Here is an 18,979-nt window from a genome sequence, read left to right on the forward strand (position 1 = left end):
TTTACTTCAAATCCTTCAATCGAAGTTAATGAATTGGCCTCTTAATCTACTTTTCAATGGGACTACTAATTCTCAAAAACATATGAAAAATGCAAAAAACCTGAATTGAACTAATTGTTTAAATTTTGCCTAGCACAACTTCCATTGACATCTACACGAACTCGCAAGATTTTGAATTGTAATTTTTTTGCAATAATAAATATTGAACACTTGATTATTGGAAACTATAATTTGAATTCCTGAGTTTGAAAATTTGGAGTATTGTTTTTTTTTGTTTCAAACATTTTTATTGTTTTACAAAGTTTGTTGTTGTAAAACAATAAAAGCTGAACTTGAGTTGGTGCAGACATAAAGGGGGTTATTTACTAAACTCTGAATGCAAAATTCATGAAAAATTCTTTTTTTTTTTTTAAATAAAATCCCAACCCCAAGGATGGAAAAGTCCGGATCTAAAAATCCGGCATCTCAGACCTGTCGAGGTTGCATATAAGTCAATGGGAGAAATCCCAATGATTTTGTTATGTGTGCTGGGTCTCGTGCAATACCCAGAAGTTTTCTGAGTTTCCAGGCAAAAAACTTAAGAGATCTGAGTTTTCGAGTGAAAAATCTGAAAAAATCGTGAACATCGGATGACAAAATCCCAAAAAATCGTGAAAATCTGATTTTTTTTTCCCGCTTAGCAAATTTTTGGGAAAAAGTAATAATAAATAAGCGTAAAAAACCAGAGCGGATTTGATCGAAGTTTGTAGCAGAAAATATTGAGATAAATTTGGACATTGATAAATAACCCCCAAAGTATATTGTTTACAGTTCTTCAGATAACAAGATATCTTTGGTTACATAGTCTCATACAAGTTACGGGTGTCATTGAGCATAGATTGTCATAGTAATTTTACACCTTTACACATGCTCATACATATTGCAATTTTGAGTAAATATACAGGCAGCACCGCCATCAGAAATCGCAGGGCCCCATACGACAACATTTCCTGGGCCCCCTGGGCTGCACCCACCGCAAGCCCCACCTACAGGTCCGCCCTCCCCACCCCACAGGTCTGCACCACATAGTAAAAAAACAAAAAAAATATTGGTGGCTAGGGTTCCCACATGTTAATAAAAAATAAAAAGATATTGGTGGTCAGGGCCCCCCATAGAAAAACATTTGTGGCCAAGGCCCCCCCCATTAAAAAATATTGGTGGCTAGGACCCCACATGAGAAAAAAAAATTGGTGGCCAGGGCCTCCCCCCTCCACATTATGAGAAAATTGGTGGCCAGGGCCCCTTAAACGTCCATGATATCCCAAAGTCAGCAGCTCGATGGGGGGCCTGGCTAATCAAGTAAGTGTGGTGTGGCCAGGCCCCCATTACCTTCGGGCCCCCTACAACTCTCCCCCCTGTCCCCCCCTGATGGCTGCCCTGGATACAGGATACCATGGTCATGCAGAGGTGTATATTTTGTAAGTTCTATTGTATGGGGGGCACTAACCTTGACGTGTTATGGTTTGGGGGTTCTCTAGCCAAGGGTTCCATATCCGATCATAATTATCTGGGCATCCCCTGTTTCTATAAGTGATTTCCCTATGTGGGAGTGCTTGGTTCACTAGGGTGATCAGCCATTCAGCATTGGGTACTGTGGTGACAGCCACTTACTGGTCATGTGTTTCCTTGCACAATAAAGTAGTTCTGCCACTGCTGTTCGAAAATATGTGTTGGGGTACAGGTCCTCTATAATTGCCAATAGGCAGACTTTGCGGTCCAGAAGGACTGGAGATCCCATGACATTGTGTATAAACTTAATCACTTGTTCCCAGTATCTGGCAATCGCTGGGCAGGCACATATTAGGTGGAAAAAATTAGGGCATTCAGAATAACATTTAGGGCATTGTGGGTTTGTGTTTCTGCGAAAGTGCCTAAGGGCCAGAGGAGTAAGAAAGTCTCTATGTAAGACATAGGTATGTATAGTACGTTCACGTACATGTAGGGGCCTCCAAGACTTCTTCCCACTCTTCTTGGTCTAATTGGCCCACATTGTCCTGCCATGCTTTTTTGAAGTGCTCAGAATGTGTGTTAGAAGCAGGTGTTAATAGAATACTGTATAATTTAGATATCAAACCCTTAGAGTATCCAGTTTAGAAACAGCGAATATACACGCTAGTTTCCAGGGTGGGGTACCCATGAGGGTATTGTGTGGCTAGAGCATGACAGAGTTGTAGGTATGTGAGTAAGTAGTGATTGGGGAGGCTATATTCTAGTTTTAGTTGTTCAAATGACTTAATTTTACTGTTGTCTAGTACTTGTCCTAGGCACCATATGCCTTTCTCTTTCCAGAGCATCGTATCCTGTATTGTACAGCATTCAGGTAGTGAATTGTTGTCCCATAATGGTGGGAGTATTGTTTATGTTTGTAGATCAAACTATGACAGAATGACACAAATCAGATTGCAGCCTTTGCATTACTTGGGCTGCTAATTCACAAGATACATAATAGAGTAACTACAAAGTTTATGTTAGTGCAAGATGTAAAGTCTCCTTATTAATTTAGCAGCCACATATATAATATTATTATTATTGTTGTTGTTGTCTAATAATAACAACAACAATAGTAATAATAATAATAATGACTATTAGCATGTATCTAGCATTGTGTTGGGAAGGTGCGTGTATTTCATGTTCAAGCCAGACCTTGGCAGCAGAACAGAAAAAAAACAAAGTTCGCTGGGGAATTGCTAACAACATGATAGGAACTAGGAAGTCTCAGAGGTGCAATTTTCCAATCAGGTTCTCATCTTTTGCATTTAATAAATAGCAATGAAGAAGCTGTGCTAACCATATGCAGAGGGTCATTATAACAGCAGCACCTGGTGCGTGTAGGAGACCAAAAAGTCTTGTACTCGAGGCATTTGTTATCATTTCTCCATCTACTTTAACTGTTGCTCTGCACAATCAAATCAAAAGTATAAAATATACTCATAATTAAAATAAAATATTCTACCATGTCTGCTTTAAGCACTGCTAATAAGGGATGTCTATCCTGAATGCCACTGCTCTGGATCTACAGTCCCAATAATGTGCTCCCTGTTGTCTCTGAAATTCAAAGTACATTTCTAATATTAATGTTTGGCATCCTCAGCAAACTCATGGATGCATGTCTAGCACAGATGGGTAACTCTAACAGCAACACCATATATTACACTGATATCAACTAACCCCATGTCATGTCAGGGAGATGATCCATAATTAAATATTCCTCTCCAAAATCTCTACATTTCTAGAGTTCATCTAAAGGTTTAAACTGCTAATTCTGCCTCTTCAGACAGAGTCGGCAGCCTAACTGCCCAGTATGGGGCCTTTCTATGGGCCTGTCTGACCTAAATCTTGCCACAATAGCTTCCAGATATTGGCAGATTTAAATGTCCTGTTGAGGAGAGGGCCACGTTTGGTGATGTGGTCCTTGCCCTGATGTCCCGCATTCAAGTCATTGTGATTCCATCCCTTGGCCCAAGGGCCAAACAATTGAATCAGCCCACTATTGCCCAGTGCAATCTTTGAGACTCATATGGCGACCTTGTCAAAAGAGCAGTTTTACCATTTTTGGCCATCTTAAAGGGGAACTAAAGTCTTAAATAGAATAATGCTAGAAATGCTGTATTTTGTATACTAAATATAAATATGAACTTACTGCACCAGAACCCTAATTAAACAAATGATTTATGCTTCCAAAGTAGGCCGCAGGGGGTCATCATCTTGTAACTTTGTTAAACGTCTCTGCAAGACCAAGACTACGCACATGCTCAGTGTGGCCTGGGCTTCAGTTGGGAGGTTAAGCTTAGGGATCATTATAAATTCTCAAAACAGCACAAGTCAAATAATATCTGCCATAGAAACCGATACAGCAAGACTATCAGAATATGCAGACTGCACTGGGTCTGTGGATACTAATCTCTACACAGTCACTGGCTGCTTTATAGGGAAACAAACAAAGCTTTTTGAGTTCTGGGAAGTAAAGATGAAAGTATGATTGTTTCCCTGCAGAGCAGTTAGGGACCATGTGAAGTTTCCTATCTGCAGCTGTCAGAGCAAGTAAAACAAAGGGGGAATTTCACTGCATACAGTTTCTTATAAAAAGGGTACACATTTTTTAATTAAAGTATATTGGAGATAGATTTCTTCTTCATTAAAGAAAGTAAAAATGGGATTTTACTTGTTTGCCTTTACATCCCCTTTAACGCTTTAGGACCTCTGCTGAATTTGTTTCATTGAGTGCCCCTATCTGTGCATTTATTGTAAAGCTGCTAATACCAGGGTACAGCACTAGATACCTCGCAGTTCTGTAAATATATCATAAAATCTTCATTATTTACTGCTTTCAAAATATAAGAAAAAACATTTTGCATATCAGCTGAGCTGGGCTGAGCTGAGCTGGACAAAGAGGTATTTTAAGAACTTAGACTAAGGTGCTGGAAGCTCACCCAAGGCAGCTGTCTGTAATACCTACAGTACATCTAATTGTTGTGAGAGTGAGCCCTGGATTACAGGTTCTTTGGTGGGTTCTTCAGGGCCCTTTACATACTGAATATCACTACAAGATGCCAAGCTGCTAATTATTTGCTTGTCCTCTGCTTAATCCAAAGGGCCCTGTAACCTGGGAGAATCACCTTTACCCGGAGCTCTTGGCTATGCTGTGTACAACTCTTCTCATGTAGTAATTGCTACATAATTTCTCATGACACTATGTTTTTTTCATTGTTCTCACGCAGATGTTTGTTTCCTTTGCAGCCCATGGGATCAGAGCGGATGGAGATGCGCAAGCGGCAGATGTCGGTGCATCAGGAGGCAGTGAGTGGCACGCAAGCGCAGCAAGGTGTCGGGAATAGGGGGTCTAATGCCTGTTGCTTCTGTTGGTGCTGCTGTTGCAGCTGTTCATGGTAAGACAGTCCTACGTTATTAGTTCTACTGCTTCAGTTTTTGTTTTTGCAGTAAATCAAGTGTTAGTTATGTGTGTGTCTGTGCTTGTGTCCCATAAAGTGCTATGGAAAGAGACACACACAGTGTTCAAGGAATGGTTAACTTTCTCCTCAACGGAATACTTTTTACAAATCTTTATTATTTAGTGCTGTATAGGAAAAAGTCTCCTCCATATTTGTCAGTGCACATACATCATGCACCAGCACAACTCTCTATGTATAGTAGGTTATAACCTGCATATTAAGGATGTACATTAGATGGCTTTACTATATTGATTAGCATGAAGGGGTATCAAAGCTGTTCTGTGGCCAGAATACCAGCCCCTCTGGAGCATCACAGTATTTGATAGAAAGGAGCATTTAGTAACTTAGCCACAGAGTTTAAAGGGGTGCAAGTCTTTGCCTCCAATAATAAATAACATAATACTATCACCTCCCTTTTAGACCAATGATTAAGCCAGCAGTATGCTGATTTGTCGGATCATATAGTTTGGATGTCTGCATGTGTTACCAATGGGCCAGTCACAATGAGCCATCTTACCAAATTATGTTTAATCTTAGGGCTCAATTACAAAATAAAAAGCTAAATGCTTAGTGGAAAATAGGGCTTATTAATAACATAGGTGATAAGTTGTTTGGTTGTTAGTAGCAACAAATCAGAACTTTGCTTTAATTTCCTAAACACAGAGATTGCACCTGCTTGAACTATAAATGCAACCCCTAAGACATTAGTTCAACCATAGTGGTTTCTTTTATAGTCTAAAACAGTAAAAATTTAATTTGATCTTTAGCTCTGTCTGCTCCCAATCCATCAGCATCTTCCATGCTGTGTCCCCTCACCCCATGCCATGAAAATCTTCTTTCTATCCACCTACCAGATCTTTCTACACTCCACTCCATCAGCACCTCTCCTCTGTGCCTCTCCTAGTCCATCAGTATCACCCCTTGCCTTGCTATGTCCCTGGATCCTCCCTATTGTATGTCCTTCCACACTCCCAGTTCAACCAAATAGGCAAAATTATTCTTTGATTAGCACAGATAGTTGTGTATTCTCTAAATATCTAAAGTAATGTACAGTTGGTTAGGGAAAACATATTTGGATAAGGTTTAACATATTAGCCAAAATCTGCCCCCACTATTTCTTTTCCATCTTAATTTGTTACATAACTGTGGGTTAGACTCCATTCTTTCTGGTCCTATCCTACCTACACTTATTATATTAATATAAGCAGCACTAATAACCTGCTTGATTGCACACTAGGAAGATACATGGAAACATAATCTGAACAGCTGTATTTAATCCCAGGAAGCTTTTCAATAATGCAAGAGACTGGGGTCTATATAAAGCCAGTAGGCCACCAACTGGGTCCTGTCCATCTTCCTTGGCTGCAGATGCATAAACAGTGAAAGAGATTCTCGGTGAATGACAAGCTCAACCGATTCTATAAAAGAACCAATAATTTTAACTGCCTAGATCCCAGGGAATGGAACATTCCCATTTTTTCTGATCAGGCGCTAAATAGTGAATGCAAATTGACAAGACATGAAGGTAAGGATTGGCAGATTCTGGTGTCCCACTTCATTGCCAATCAGCTTCTTGGGCATAATAAAGTATGAGGATGATCTTTTAATAACTTTCATGGCTTTCATTTTGTGGTTTTCGAGAAAGTGAGTTTTATCATGGTTTCAAAAACCCCAAATACCACTAAAATCTGACCTTTAATAAATGGGCCTCATGAAAGCCTATTTAGCAACATTCTCATTTTAGTGGTTTTAGAGGTATTGGAAACCACCACTAAACTCACTTTCTCTAAAACCATGAATGTTTTAAAAGATCCAAAATGAAAACACACAAGACTTGTCGCAGTATAACTACGGCTTTTTAGTAGCGCCAAAAACACCGGAAAACCTCTAAAACCATGAATCAAGAATCAAAGTTATAAAAGGGATGTCTGCCATTGACTTCTACAAGATTTGGACAGGTTTTATCTGGAGCATTTTTGGATTTGAAATTGTGGTGTAAAAGATCAAAGAAAAGTCATGCCTTTTTTCCTTGACTTTTTTCTGATTTTTGGTGTCAAAAATAAGTTAAAAAAGTCGGCCTCTTAGAGTTCACAGTGGTTGGTGTAATTGTGGATCTGGGTAGATCAGAAGCTTGGTCCAAACATTCCAATTTGATATGGGAATATCCATTGCATTTATTAGAATTAATACACATGCAATGGAGAAGATATTTATCTTAGCTAACATATCCATTTTGTTAAAATAAACATTAAATGTATTGGACTCTTGGTAGGGTACCACAATTGCATAGTCTCCATCAAACAAGCTCATCTCTGCTGCATATACTCTATATAAGGCCTGGAAAGTTGGACCATTTGTCTCATCTATGGAATTATTTTAAAGGTGCCTGCGATAGTGACAGGTCTGCCTGAACTACAGTTTCCTTCACTGTCCTTACAATGTTATTGAATGCACTCGGTTGGTTAAATAAGTCTGAGCTCAGACAACTAAGAATTAAGAAAGACGTGGATAAAGTCTGCCCTTGTCCAATTACCCATAACAATCAGTTATCAGTTTGCTTTTATTGGTCAAGTGCAATTGGAATAATGTACGTCACTAGAAGTATAAACATTCATCATATAAATCACATACACCAATTGAGAAGCTTAATGATTATTAGAGTGCAATTCTGGCTGCCAAGCTGCAACAGGTTGAGTAACCTTGATACTAAAAGGCTTTGATTACTTTGTAATTTTCTCTTCTAATATCGGCAACTCTATTCTCATTATAATATATAGGGCCTAAAATAAATATGTAATAGCACAGTCAAGGGGGTTATATATTAGTAGGTACAAACATTCTCCAGTCCAACAACCCCTATCTGCCAATCATCAGGTGGCATTTACTAGTATGAAGCTGAAAAACAAACATCCAAATGCTTATTGTTGTATTTAAAAGTGGTATATACCAGCCTTGAATACACATGCAATTCTCAACCTAAACCATAGACTAAGGGATTCCCAGAGTGTTAATGAGTGTCCAAAATGCAGTTTTAGTCTTCAAATATCTTGGGAAATCGTCTATGAAGGTTTCATTCATCCGGGTCATGATATGACAGAATCTGGTGGAGATAAGTCTAAAGCAACTGGACTCTCTAAGGATTCTAGAAGACATTTCAGAAAGTCCAGTTGCTTTAGACATATCTCCACTAGATGCTGTATGTTTTAAATATGAAAACATTAAAAACAGGTGCTGGCACTGGAGGGTAAATATGATGTGATTGGTGGTGCCGAAACATGGCTGAATGAGTCGCATGACTGGGCAGTTAATATAAGTGGCTATACTTTGTTTCGGAAGCAATAGAAAAGGAGGAGGGGTATGTCTGTTTGTTAGGCAGGATTTAAAAGCTTATATAAAGAAGGAGATTATGTTAGCAAATGAGGGGGCAGAAGTCTTATGGGTGGAGTTCTTCACTGATTGCAAAGAGTCAAAATTAATTGTAGGCGTATGCTATAGACCCCCCTCATGTAGGTGGAGAGGAGGAGGCTGCGCTCCTGTTGAAAACAGAAAAGGCTGCAAGTTTGAGGAAAGTAATAATAATGGGGGATTTTAATTACCCAGATATTGACTGGAGCAACATTACTTCCAGGACAGTTAATGAGAACAAGTTTATAAACATGTTGCATGACAATTTTATGACACAGGTGGTTGAGGAGCCAACCAGACAAAATGCTATTCTGGATCTAGTGATCTAGAATGTATAGCAAATGTGCAAGTAATTGAACCCTGGGTAATATTGACCATAATGGGATCCCATTTAATGTCTGGTGCAAAAAACAAATATATACTAGGACAACAAAACCCAATCATTTTAGAAAAGCAAACTTAAGCTCCTTGAGGGCTGTCCTGCAGAGTATGGATTGGGGTATTGTGTTTTCTGCAAAAAACACAGAACAGCCATGTTTGGCATTTAAAATGATATTAAATCATTACTGCTTTCAATTTATTTCCATAAGAAGCAAATGTAGAAGCACCAAGAAACACCTAATGTGGCTTAATATAGGGGTAAAAAAGGTAATCTGAATAAAGAGAAAGACATTTAAAAACTACAAGTCTGTGGTGACAGAATCTGTATTTTTTTATAACATGTTTTTATTTAGTTTTATATCACATAATAAAGTATGTTTCCATTATGCAGTTTCGTACAGAATAATAATAATGAATATAGGTTCTTAACAGTTTTTCAACAATATATAGTAACAGTATAAGAACTTCAGCTGAAAATTTAGTATATGCCCCTATGCAGAATTTAATGGATATATAGCAACAATCTATTTCCGGGGGATGTGAATTCCAGTCTTCCTTGTTCTTGTTGCAATGTTTCTAAGTATTGGGATGACTCCATTACAAGTGTGTGTTCTCTTAGGGTTTCTTCATCATACCATGTTGTTTGTCTAAAGGTGTAAATCATCAGGTTTCTAATGTGTTGTGGTAGTGATGTTAGACAGAAGCTGTATTTAACTTATATAAACACTATAATAAATGTTGTAAAACAGCAATTTGTAAAGCAAAACTAGGAAATAAGGAATGCATTTCGACAGAGGCTATGTCTAACCCTAAAACATATTTTCAGTATATTAATAGTAAAAAGATTCAGGTTGAGAGTGTTGCCTCTTTAAATAATGGTACCAGTATGGCAGTAGCAGATACAGAAAATGCAAATGTGCTTAATCAGTTCTTTTTTTCAGTGTTTACAACAGTGGAGTCAGAGTTCCCAGATCCAAGTCATAACTGCACTATTGGCTCAGCTCTAATCAGTGGCTGACTCAGGATATGGTTCATAAAGCTTTAGTAAAAATGAATGTGAACACAGAACAAGGCACCAGGGCCAGGGGGAGCAGTAGATGTGATCTACAGTAGAACCCCCATTTTACATTTTTCAGGGGACCTGAAAAAAATGGTGTAAAATCCAGGAAAATGTAAAATGAGGGAAACGTATTACGCATAATATATAGGTGGGACCATATAACAACAGTGGAAAACTTAAAATTAGTGGATGTAAAATTTAGGTTTCACTGTATTTGGATTTTGCCAAAGTATTTGATACAGTGCCCCACAAACGACTGCTTTCTAAACTAAGGGATGTTGGGCTTAAGGAAGTTGTTTGCACATGGATAGGAAACTGGCTACAGAATAGGGTACAGAGGGGGGTTGTTAATGGTACATTCTCTACTTGGAGTAAGGTTCTTATTTTGGGTCCTTTAGGGCTTGGCATTGGGTCCACTTTTATTAACTTGCTCATTAATGACTTAGGGGAGGATATTGTAAGTAATGTATCAGTGTTTGCAGATGACACAAATCTATCCAGCCCAATTAATTCCATCCAGGATGTGGCATCCTTGTAACAGGATCTTGATAAACTGGCAATCTGGGCAGCTAAGTGGCAGATGAGATTCAATGTTGATAAAAATGTCATGCACCTGAGATGTAAAAATATGCAAGCCACGGATACCCTAAATGGGACTGCACTAGGCAAATCCATAATGGAAAAGGACCTTCAGTACTTGTAGATAATAAACTTGGCTGTTACAAGCAATGACAGTCGGCAGCATCAAGGGCAAATAAGGTCTTGAGCTGTATTAAAAGGGGCATCGATTTATCGGAGGAGGGGGTCAATCTTCCACTGTACAGAGTGCTGGTAAGGCCCCATCTGGATTATGCCACACAATTTTGGTCTCCAGCACTCAAACGAGACATTACTGAATTAGAGAGATGACAGAGAAGGACAACTAAGCTGGTAAAAGGTATGGGAAATCTCAGCTATGAGGAAAGACTGGGGTTGTTTACTCTGGAGAAGAGGCGCTTAAGGGGTGATATTATAACTATGTATAAATATATAAGGGGTTGGATGGCTTTTTAGCAAGTGAGGGAATACAGGATTATGGAAGATAGCTTATGGTGCAAGTTGATCCACGGACTAGTCCGATCATCTTGTCATCTTGGAGTCAGGAATTTTTCCCCCTCTGAGGCAAATTGGAGAGGCTTTATATGGGGTTTTTGCCTTCCTCTGGATCAACTGGCAGTTAGGCAGGTTATATACAGACTTAAGGTTGAACTTGATGGATGTGTCTCCTTTTTCAACCTAACTTACTATGTTACTATGTATAAGGAATGAGCAGTGATGGAAGCTATAGGAGTGCTATATATAATAGGCAGTGCTAGATAGACATAGTTCCGCTTAAAGTTATAATTAGTGACTTTGTTGGTATCTTACAGTCTTACAGTCCGGAATCAAGATGATGAAAGAACAAGAAGGTCTTCTAATGAAATCAGAGGTCACGGCATACCAAAATGGGAGGACAGGTAAGCATCACACAAATTATGTATTTCATAAAGTCATACATGCCACGACCCAAACAATGATTGTCTATTGTTTCTCCTTTATCCATTAGTCCATCCCCTACACTAGAAGATGTGTACTCCTGGGGGCAGTCATTTGACACACTGATGACAACGCCGGCTGGAAGAAACGCTTTCCGGGAATTCCTACGTACAGAATTCAGTGAGGAGAACATGCTCTTCTGGATGGCGTGTGAAGAACTTAAAAAGGAAGCCAATAAAAATGTAGTAGAAGAAAAGGCCAGGCTAATATACGAGGACTACATCTCAATTCTGTCTCCCAAAGAGGTAATCTGGTCCCAGCAAAGTGAATGTTACGTTCCACAGCAGAAAATCTATATGTGATAATGGTGTTGTTACTGGTTTGCTTACAGGGGTTGTTCACCTTTAAATTATCTTTCAGTATGACATTGACACTTGGGGGCAGATTTATCAAGGGTCGAATTTCGAAGTGGAAAATACTTCGAAATTCGACCATCGAATAGAATCCTCCGATGTTCGAATTCAAAGTCGGAGGATTTTATTCATGGTACGTTCGTATTCCGATTGTAGTACGATCGTACTTGGAATCGTACGATTCGAAGGATTTTATTGTACGATTTTCCTTTGAATATAAAGAACTTAGAAAATTAAAAACGATTTTTACTTCGAATCGAAGTTAAAGTAAATTCAAAGTCGTAGTATCCTATTCGATGGTCGAAGTATTCAAAAAATTACTTTGAATTTTGAATTTTTTAACTTCGAAAATTCCCTCGAATTCACTTTGAACCTTGATAAATCTGCCCCTTAGACAATTTGCAGTTGGTTTTTATTTTTTTATATTTCTCAGCAGCCCTCCAGTTGGGAATTTCAGCAGCTATCTGGTTGCTAGGAATGCGTTTACCTTAGCAGTGGTTTGAATGAAAGACTGGAATATGAATAGGAGAGGGCCTGAATAGAAAGATTAGTCATAAAAGTAACAATAATAATCCTAAAATTGCTTATAAAACAACAGTGTTTTGGCTGCCAGTGAAATTTGAAAGCTGGAAAGATATAGAAGAGGAATGCAAATCATTCAAAAACTATAAAAAAATGAATAAATGAAAACCAAAGTGACTAGGGATAGGGCATTCAATAGCATACTAAAAGTTTACTTAAAGGTGAACCCACCTTTAAAGGCAAGGCAGAATCGAAAGAAGGAGAAGATAGTGCAAAAGGGTCTCAAAAACAGATATCTGTGATGCACAGTTTGGGGGCAAATTCACTAACGGGTGAATTTTCGCCAACGAAGGTACTGCCAAACTTCGCAAGGCGCAAATTCGCTTACCACTACACTAAATAAACAAAAATGCAAAGTTGCATCTCGGCTGCCAAATGCTGGCAAAGTTTCACTAGTGTTAATTCGTCAGTGCGAGCATTTTATAGTGAACTTTCGCTAGCGTTCAATTCTGTACACTTACGCTTAGGTCAATTTGAATAGGGCAGTTACATAAAGGTCATATAGACGTCTTTATTAGAGATGTTGCTGCAAAAGTTTGAAGTGGCCAATTATTATTACAAATGTCCAAGGAAGCAAAATAAAGACAAAAGAGATCCTCTAATGTCCTAGACATGAGCCCACCCTAAAACAAATATGGCATGCCCCTCAAATGGTTAAAAAAAGTTAACACAAAAATCTTTAACAGTTACGACTTTTAAAGACAATCCCACTTTAAAATATGAAAAAACGCCAGCATTTTTTCTTTTATGAATTCCGGCATACAGGATATGATGTCACTGACATAAGATTGAGGAGGATGAAGCCTTATCTTATCAGTTCGGCAGGTCTAAGCTGGCGAAGGAAACTCTGCCGAAAGGGGAAAATTTGCACTTTTGTGAATTTGCGGAGTAACGATCATTCACCTGAGCAAAATTTCATCCGGCGGTAGGGCACAAAACTATGCTAGCGATGGTCTCTTTCGCTAGCGAATTGTCCTCTACGCCTGTTAGTAAATTGGCAATGTCCCTGTGGATGAGATTTCTGCTTATTTTGGCTAAGTGGGAAGTTATACCTGTACGGAAAGTATTTTAGGACATCCTCAGGGGAATTCGCTCTCCTGCATGCAATCTCCTAAGGTAGAGGAATACAGCATCACCTGCTTTTTCTCTCACCCACCCTGAAAGGCTGCAGTCGCACCTCCGTCCTGGGTCCTCCCTACTCAGCCTTCAGCCGTCAGCTCTTCCTCCTCAGTCCTCCCTCTTCAGGCATCAGCCTTCAGCCCTCCCTCCTGGGTACTCGGTACAAACACTGTCCGTCCTCAACCCTCCCTCCTCAGCCATCAGCCTGGCTTAGGAGCTGAGGTCTGAGAAGGGAGGGCTGAGGACGGAGAGCGTTTGTAGTGAGGGCTGAGGAGGGAGGGCTGAGGAATGAGTCACGAGGGGGAAGATTGCTACAGGATATGTGGGCAGCACGGAGGTGTGACTGCAACCTCTTCGGATCAGCGAGTAAAATAAGAAGCGAGTCTGCATACTTCTTCGTTAGGAGATCGCACACAGGAGCATGTGTTCTCCTGATGATGTCATAAAATGCGTTCCGTACACCTGGTGCAATTGTGTCTGATGTATCGAGTCTGCACTTGTAATTAACCCTTCCAAATACACAATTTCCCACAAGACTGAAAGATGATTGCAAAGAATTGTGTGAAATTGAGTATTGGCCATAAGTAGGGTTGCCACCTGGCCGGTAAAAATTATGATTGATCCCAATGTTATCAATAGGGAAAAAAGATAAATATATAGGAAGGCCGGTATTTTTTTCCAGAAAAGGTGGCAACCCTAGCCATAAGAGAGCTGACTACTGCTAAATTGCTACAGTGGCAAAAATAGTCAGAACCAGCAGTTTTAGGGCAGAGACACACGGTCAGATTCGGGGAGATTAGTCGGCTGGGGACAAAGCTCCTCTTCTTCAGGGCGACTAATCTCCCCAAACTGCCTTCCCGCCGGGTTGAATGAAATCAGAACGCTTCATTTTCCTAAGTCGCCTGAAGTTTCCTCGTGAGGCAAATTCGGGAGACTTCAGAAAATGAAGCAATCTGAGTGTGAGATTAGTCACCCCGAAAAAGAGGAGATTTGTCACCGGGCGAATAATCTCCCCGAATCTGACCGCGTGTCTCTGCCCTAAGGAACAGTAAGGAACAAATACTGCTTCCAGCAACAATCACATGTACAAATAACTGTCTGAAAATGTGTAATTAATGTAAAAAATGTATTTCGACTTTAAGTTTACAACTCCTTTAAATCATAAAAGAAAAAAATGTTTAGTTTCTATGTATCTTTGATTTCTTTTGTTTGTACACCACCTAAGCCTGTAATGTGAGATCCCATCAGTCATAACATAATCACATCTACTCACCTATGAGCCCAACCTCTCATCTGTATAAGGAATAATGGTAGAAGCAAATTACATTTTCATGACATCATACTGAGCATTTTGGAAGGTAACAATATAAAGAAAGAATGCATGGAAAGTCATTTAGGTGACACAGCAAGCCACATGCCCCTGGGGGCCTTTCTTGTAGCCCAGTCAGTGGGAAAATAATTATTGTGAAACGGTTTGACCTTTTGAGGCCTCTATTATATACTGCAACAATTAATGGTGGTTGGAGATTTTAAAGTGCAGTGAAACTGCCAGTCAATTGAGAAGGTAACCTTTAATATCTTATCTAATAGTAAGTGTAAACAATGAAGTGTTCTTATTAGAGCGCAGCATGCACTTGGGGCTGTTAGGGGGGGACCAGTCGGCATTCTCTTTACTCGGTTTAACAATGAACGCACCATAAACTGTCATAAATGTGTCTGAACTTTATTGGATCCTTCATAAATGTGTTTCTTTTCTTTGCTGTAAACTCTCATGAGGCTGATTTGTTAATGTTCATATTTGTTCACAATTTGAACTCTTTAGCGCAAAAAATGTACATGAAGAGTACAAGATTTTGCATTATGGGGGTGATTTTTTTTTTTTTTTTTTTTTTTTTTTTTAGAAAATAGGACTTTTAAAAAAATCACCAATTTTTTGGAATTTATTAAACCCTGAGAGCTAAAAAGCCCGAATATAAAAACACGGCATCTCAAACCTGTCGAGGTTGCATAAAAGTCAATGGGAACAGTCCAATTGATTTTTGGTTGTGTCGGTTGTTTCGGGCAATTTCACAATGTTTTCAGAGCTTTCGGGTGAAAACTCTTGAAAATCTGAGCTTTTCCCGCAAAGCAAATTTTAGGGAAAATGTAATAATAAATAAGTGTTAAAAATCCGAGCGGGTTAGATCGGAGTTTGTAGCAGCCGATATTGAGATAAATTCGGACCTTGATAAATAACCCCCTAAGTGTAACAAAACTCTAAAGTAAAAGAATTCCACGTAAAAGCTGTTGAGGTCATGACGAAGTGAATGGGCGTTGCCCTTAGCAAATTTGACAATATTAAGTTACTTCAAGGTTCTATAAATTAAAAAAACACAACATTTTGTATGTAAACGCAGAAAAATCTGGCGTAAACAAGAATTTCTAGGTTTTTCTATTCTTATTCAGATTTGTTTTGCATTTTTATTTGTTCACGCTTTTAATAAGTAGTCATTTGTACTTTTTTTTAAAAGTGGGTTTAGTAGTGGTTGAAACAAAACCTCTAAAACTACACAGATTTGAATTTTGATGAATAGGCAACTCATGTGTCAATGGATGTAACGCCAAAAGATAAAAATTGTACCTAAAGAAAGAAAATAGAATTCTTTGCAACTTTCTAATATACAATAATGAAACATGGCTTGCTGGCAGCTTGGCAAGGAAAAGTCTAAGGGTAGGACTACACGGACGTTTTCAGCGCGACACGACTGTCGCAGCATCTCTAAACAAAATACAAAGTCCACAATCTAAGCAATTGTTTAGGAAAGTCAGCATACAGGCAGCATGGACTGGCCAAGGTCAATAACAAGTTAACAGGATCAGATACAAGAATTGCGGAAGAGCTACAGGCAGCAAGGTTGGTCCTAACAAACTGGCAAAGTTCATTGGTGACAGTGGTGCTTTAAAGAGAGTCCCCCCTCTCTGCTCCCCTCCGAACAGGTGTTCACACAAGTAAATGCCCCAAAGCTGGTATTTACCCCTGCAGAGTCAGCGCAGCGGAGCTCAACGATTCGGGAACCTTCAGTAAGTAAGCAGAGTATCAGCACATGCGCAGTTGTAGCAATATTCCGTTCCCGAACAACTGTGCATGCGCCAAGGAAATTGCTGAAGGGACCCGAAGATTACCGAAGCACCGGAAAGTGGCGTCCGTGAGCTCCGTTGACTCTGCAATGAGGGGTAATTACCAGCTTAGGAGCATTAACTTGTGTTTACACCTGTGAGGGGGGAAACAGGGAAGGGGGACTATGGAGGGTAGGGGCTTTTATTAGCAAGGGGGTTTAGTTCTCCTTTAAAGGCTATTTGTGCCACTAAAGAGCAACTACTGTCACCTCTAGAGTTCCTTGGTGTCTTGTAGGCATGTGCTGAGTCTTGGTGAGTCAAGCTAGTGTCATCAATCCACACTGGCTCAGTGTCTTCTTCACTAAGTTCCAGATCAGTGCAACCACTACAGGGCAAGAACAAGTGACAGGTGTTAATACTTAGTGCTGCTCAGCAGCAGCAGTGGGCACGAACACCTATTGAAAATAATTGTGTTGCATTCTGCATTGGCAAATGTGTCAGCTCATGTTTGAACCTGCCTCTTAAAGGACATGTAAAGTCTAAAATAGAATAAGGCTAGAAATGCTGTATTTTGTATACTAAATATAAACATGAACTGACTGCACCACAAGCCTAATCAAACAAATAATTTATGCTTTCAAAGTTGGCTACAGGGGGTCACCATCTTGTAACTTTGTTAAACATCTTTGCAAGACTAAGACTGTGCACATGCTCAGTGTGGTCTGGGCTGCTTAGGGATCGTCATAAACAAAGCTGCTTGAGTTCTGCATGGCTGGGAAGTAAGGTGGGGGCTCCCCCTGCTGTTCATAAGTATGATTGTTTCCCTGCTCAGCAGCTGGAGACCGTCTGACAATTCCTATCCACAGCATTAAATGAAGAGAGAATTTCACTGCATACAGTCAGGTTTCTTATAAAAACCGTACACATTTTTTAATTAAAGTATATTGGAGATAGATTTCTTTTTCATTAAAGAAAGTAAAAATTTAATTTTATTTGACTGCATTTACATGCCCTTTAAGTATACAATTTGGTGAATGTTTTTATTTTGAGACAGTATCACTGATTGTCCATGTCTTGCAGGTTAGCTTGGACTCCAGAGTAAGGGAAGTCATTAACAGGAACATGCTGGAACCTTCCCAACGCACTTTCGACGATGCCCAGCTTCAGATCTATACCTTAATGCACAGAGACTCTTATCCACGATTTATGAACTCTGCTGTCTACAAGAACCTCCACCAGTCCTTATCGGAGAGCCTGGCCGAGTCTTAGTCTTGTTCTATGTGTTTTATTTGATTTTTTTTTTACATAACTGTTGTTTTTATTTATTTAAGATACAGGAGAAATGTGGTACTGCCCTTGGCAGGGATGTTCAACCTACTACCCTACGTCTCATGTGGAACTGCAGCCCCGGCTCTGTAGCCAAAGGACACTGGGTGGTGTTGTCATTGTTAGTCATCCCTGGTTAATAGATATCGAGGCTACGCCTGAAATTTATACTCAATCATATTTTAATATGGACAATACACCTTTAATTCTATGGAGTGCTCTTCATTGCTATGCTTGAATTTGGCAGCTAGCGATCAACTGTCATTGTTTTGTTTTTTTTCCCCATAACAAGTTGGAGAAATGTTTTAACTAATATTAACGGAGTAGTTGTATTTTTACAACAGTAATTAGCTTGTACTCAAAGGCAAGATTTATTCTGGTGGAAGTGCCTTGATGTCTTCTGATGATTTCCTACGGCACGCGTTTCACTCACGTCCACGGGAAAATATTCTTAGAAACCAGTTCTAGGGATGGTACTTCCACTTGTCTTAACTAGAGTACAGAGTATTTATAAATATATATATATTTATGTACAATAAAATAGCAATGGGCGTACAGCCCTGCTGCTGATCAAACTCACATTTACAGAAGCCAATGGTCTGGGAAAAAAAATATCTATGAAAATAATGCATTTTTTGCTTGTAAACCAGTCACAGAAATTATTTTAATATGAAAATTCTCATAAAAAGGATTTTTATGTTGTGTATGTTTCTAAAAGTTAGATTTAAATAATTACTTTTTTTATTTCTGTTCTTTTGCAAAGGGAGAAATAAAAAAAAATATATTCTTTAGCAGAAGAAAATATACTGAAAAAACTGTAATAAAGCACAAGAGTTTGAACTTAGTAGTCATTTTTTTTAGTGCCTATATATTGTTATTTATTATGCCAAATAGGGAGCATTTTCTTTCATGGATTTATCAGACTATCAGCACCAAGAAAAGAAAATTATTTTTGTTTATTATATAATACTGAAATAAGAAACTAAATACAATTAAATATTCTGCATCGTTTCTGAAAGAATCAAGTTTATCTTCACTATCCCTCTCTCAGTATCTATTTCTCTTCATTCTCTCTTCATGCAATGAATGATATT

At 39.0% G+C, this 18,979-nt stretch overlaps 1 protein-coding gene across 4 annotated transcripts in view; it reads left to right on the forward strand.

Moving 5' to 3' along the window:
• rgs20.S (regulator of G-protein signaling 20 S homeolog) overlaps positions 1-18,725 on the forward strand; it is a 69,564-nt gene extending 50,839 nt beyond the window's left edge. For all 4 annotated transcript variants that reach the window (XM_018223704.2, XM_018223705.2, XM_018223708.2 and 1 more), the window contains 4 exons: positions 4,777-4,925; positions 11,244-11,330; positions 11,420-11,654; positions 17,640-18,725. In XM_018223704.2, coding sequence (XP_018079193.1) covers positions 4,777-4,925; positions 11,244-11,330; positions 11,420-11,654; positions 17,640-17,828 — 660 coding nt within the window. In that variant the 3' untranslated portion in view covers positions 17,829-18,725. The remainder of the gene's footprint in view (positions 1-4,776; positions 4,926-11,243; positions 11,331-11,419; positions 11,655-17,639) is intronic.
• Positions 18,726-18,979: the final 254 nt, after the last annotated feature.

This window comes from Xenopus laevis, chromosome 6S (genome assembly GCF_017654675.1).
Source record: "Xenopus laevis strain J_2021 chromosome 6S, Xenopus_laevis_v10.1, whole genome shotgun sequence".
NCBI lineage: Eukaryota > Metazoa > Chordata > Amphibia > Anura > Pipidae > Xenopus > Xenopus laevis.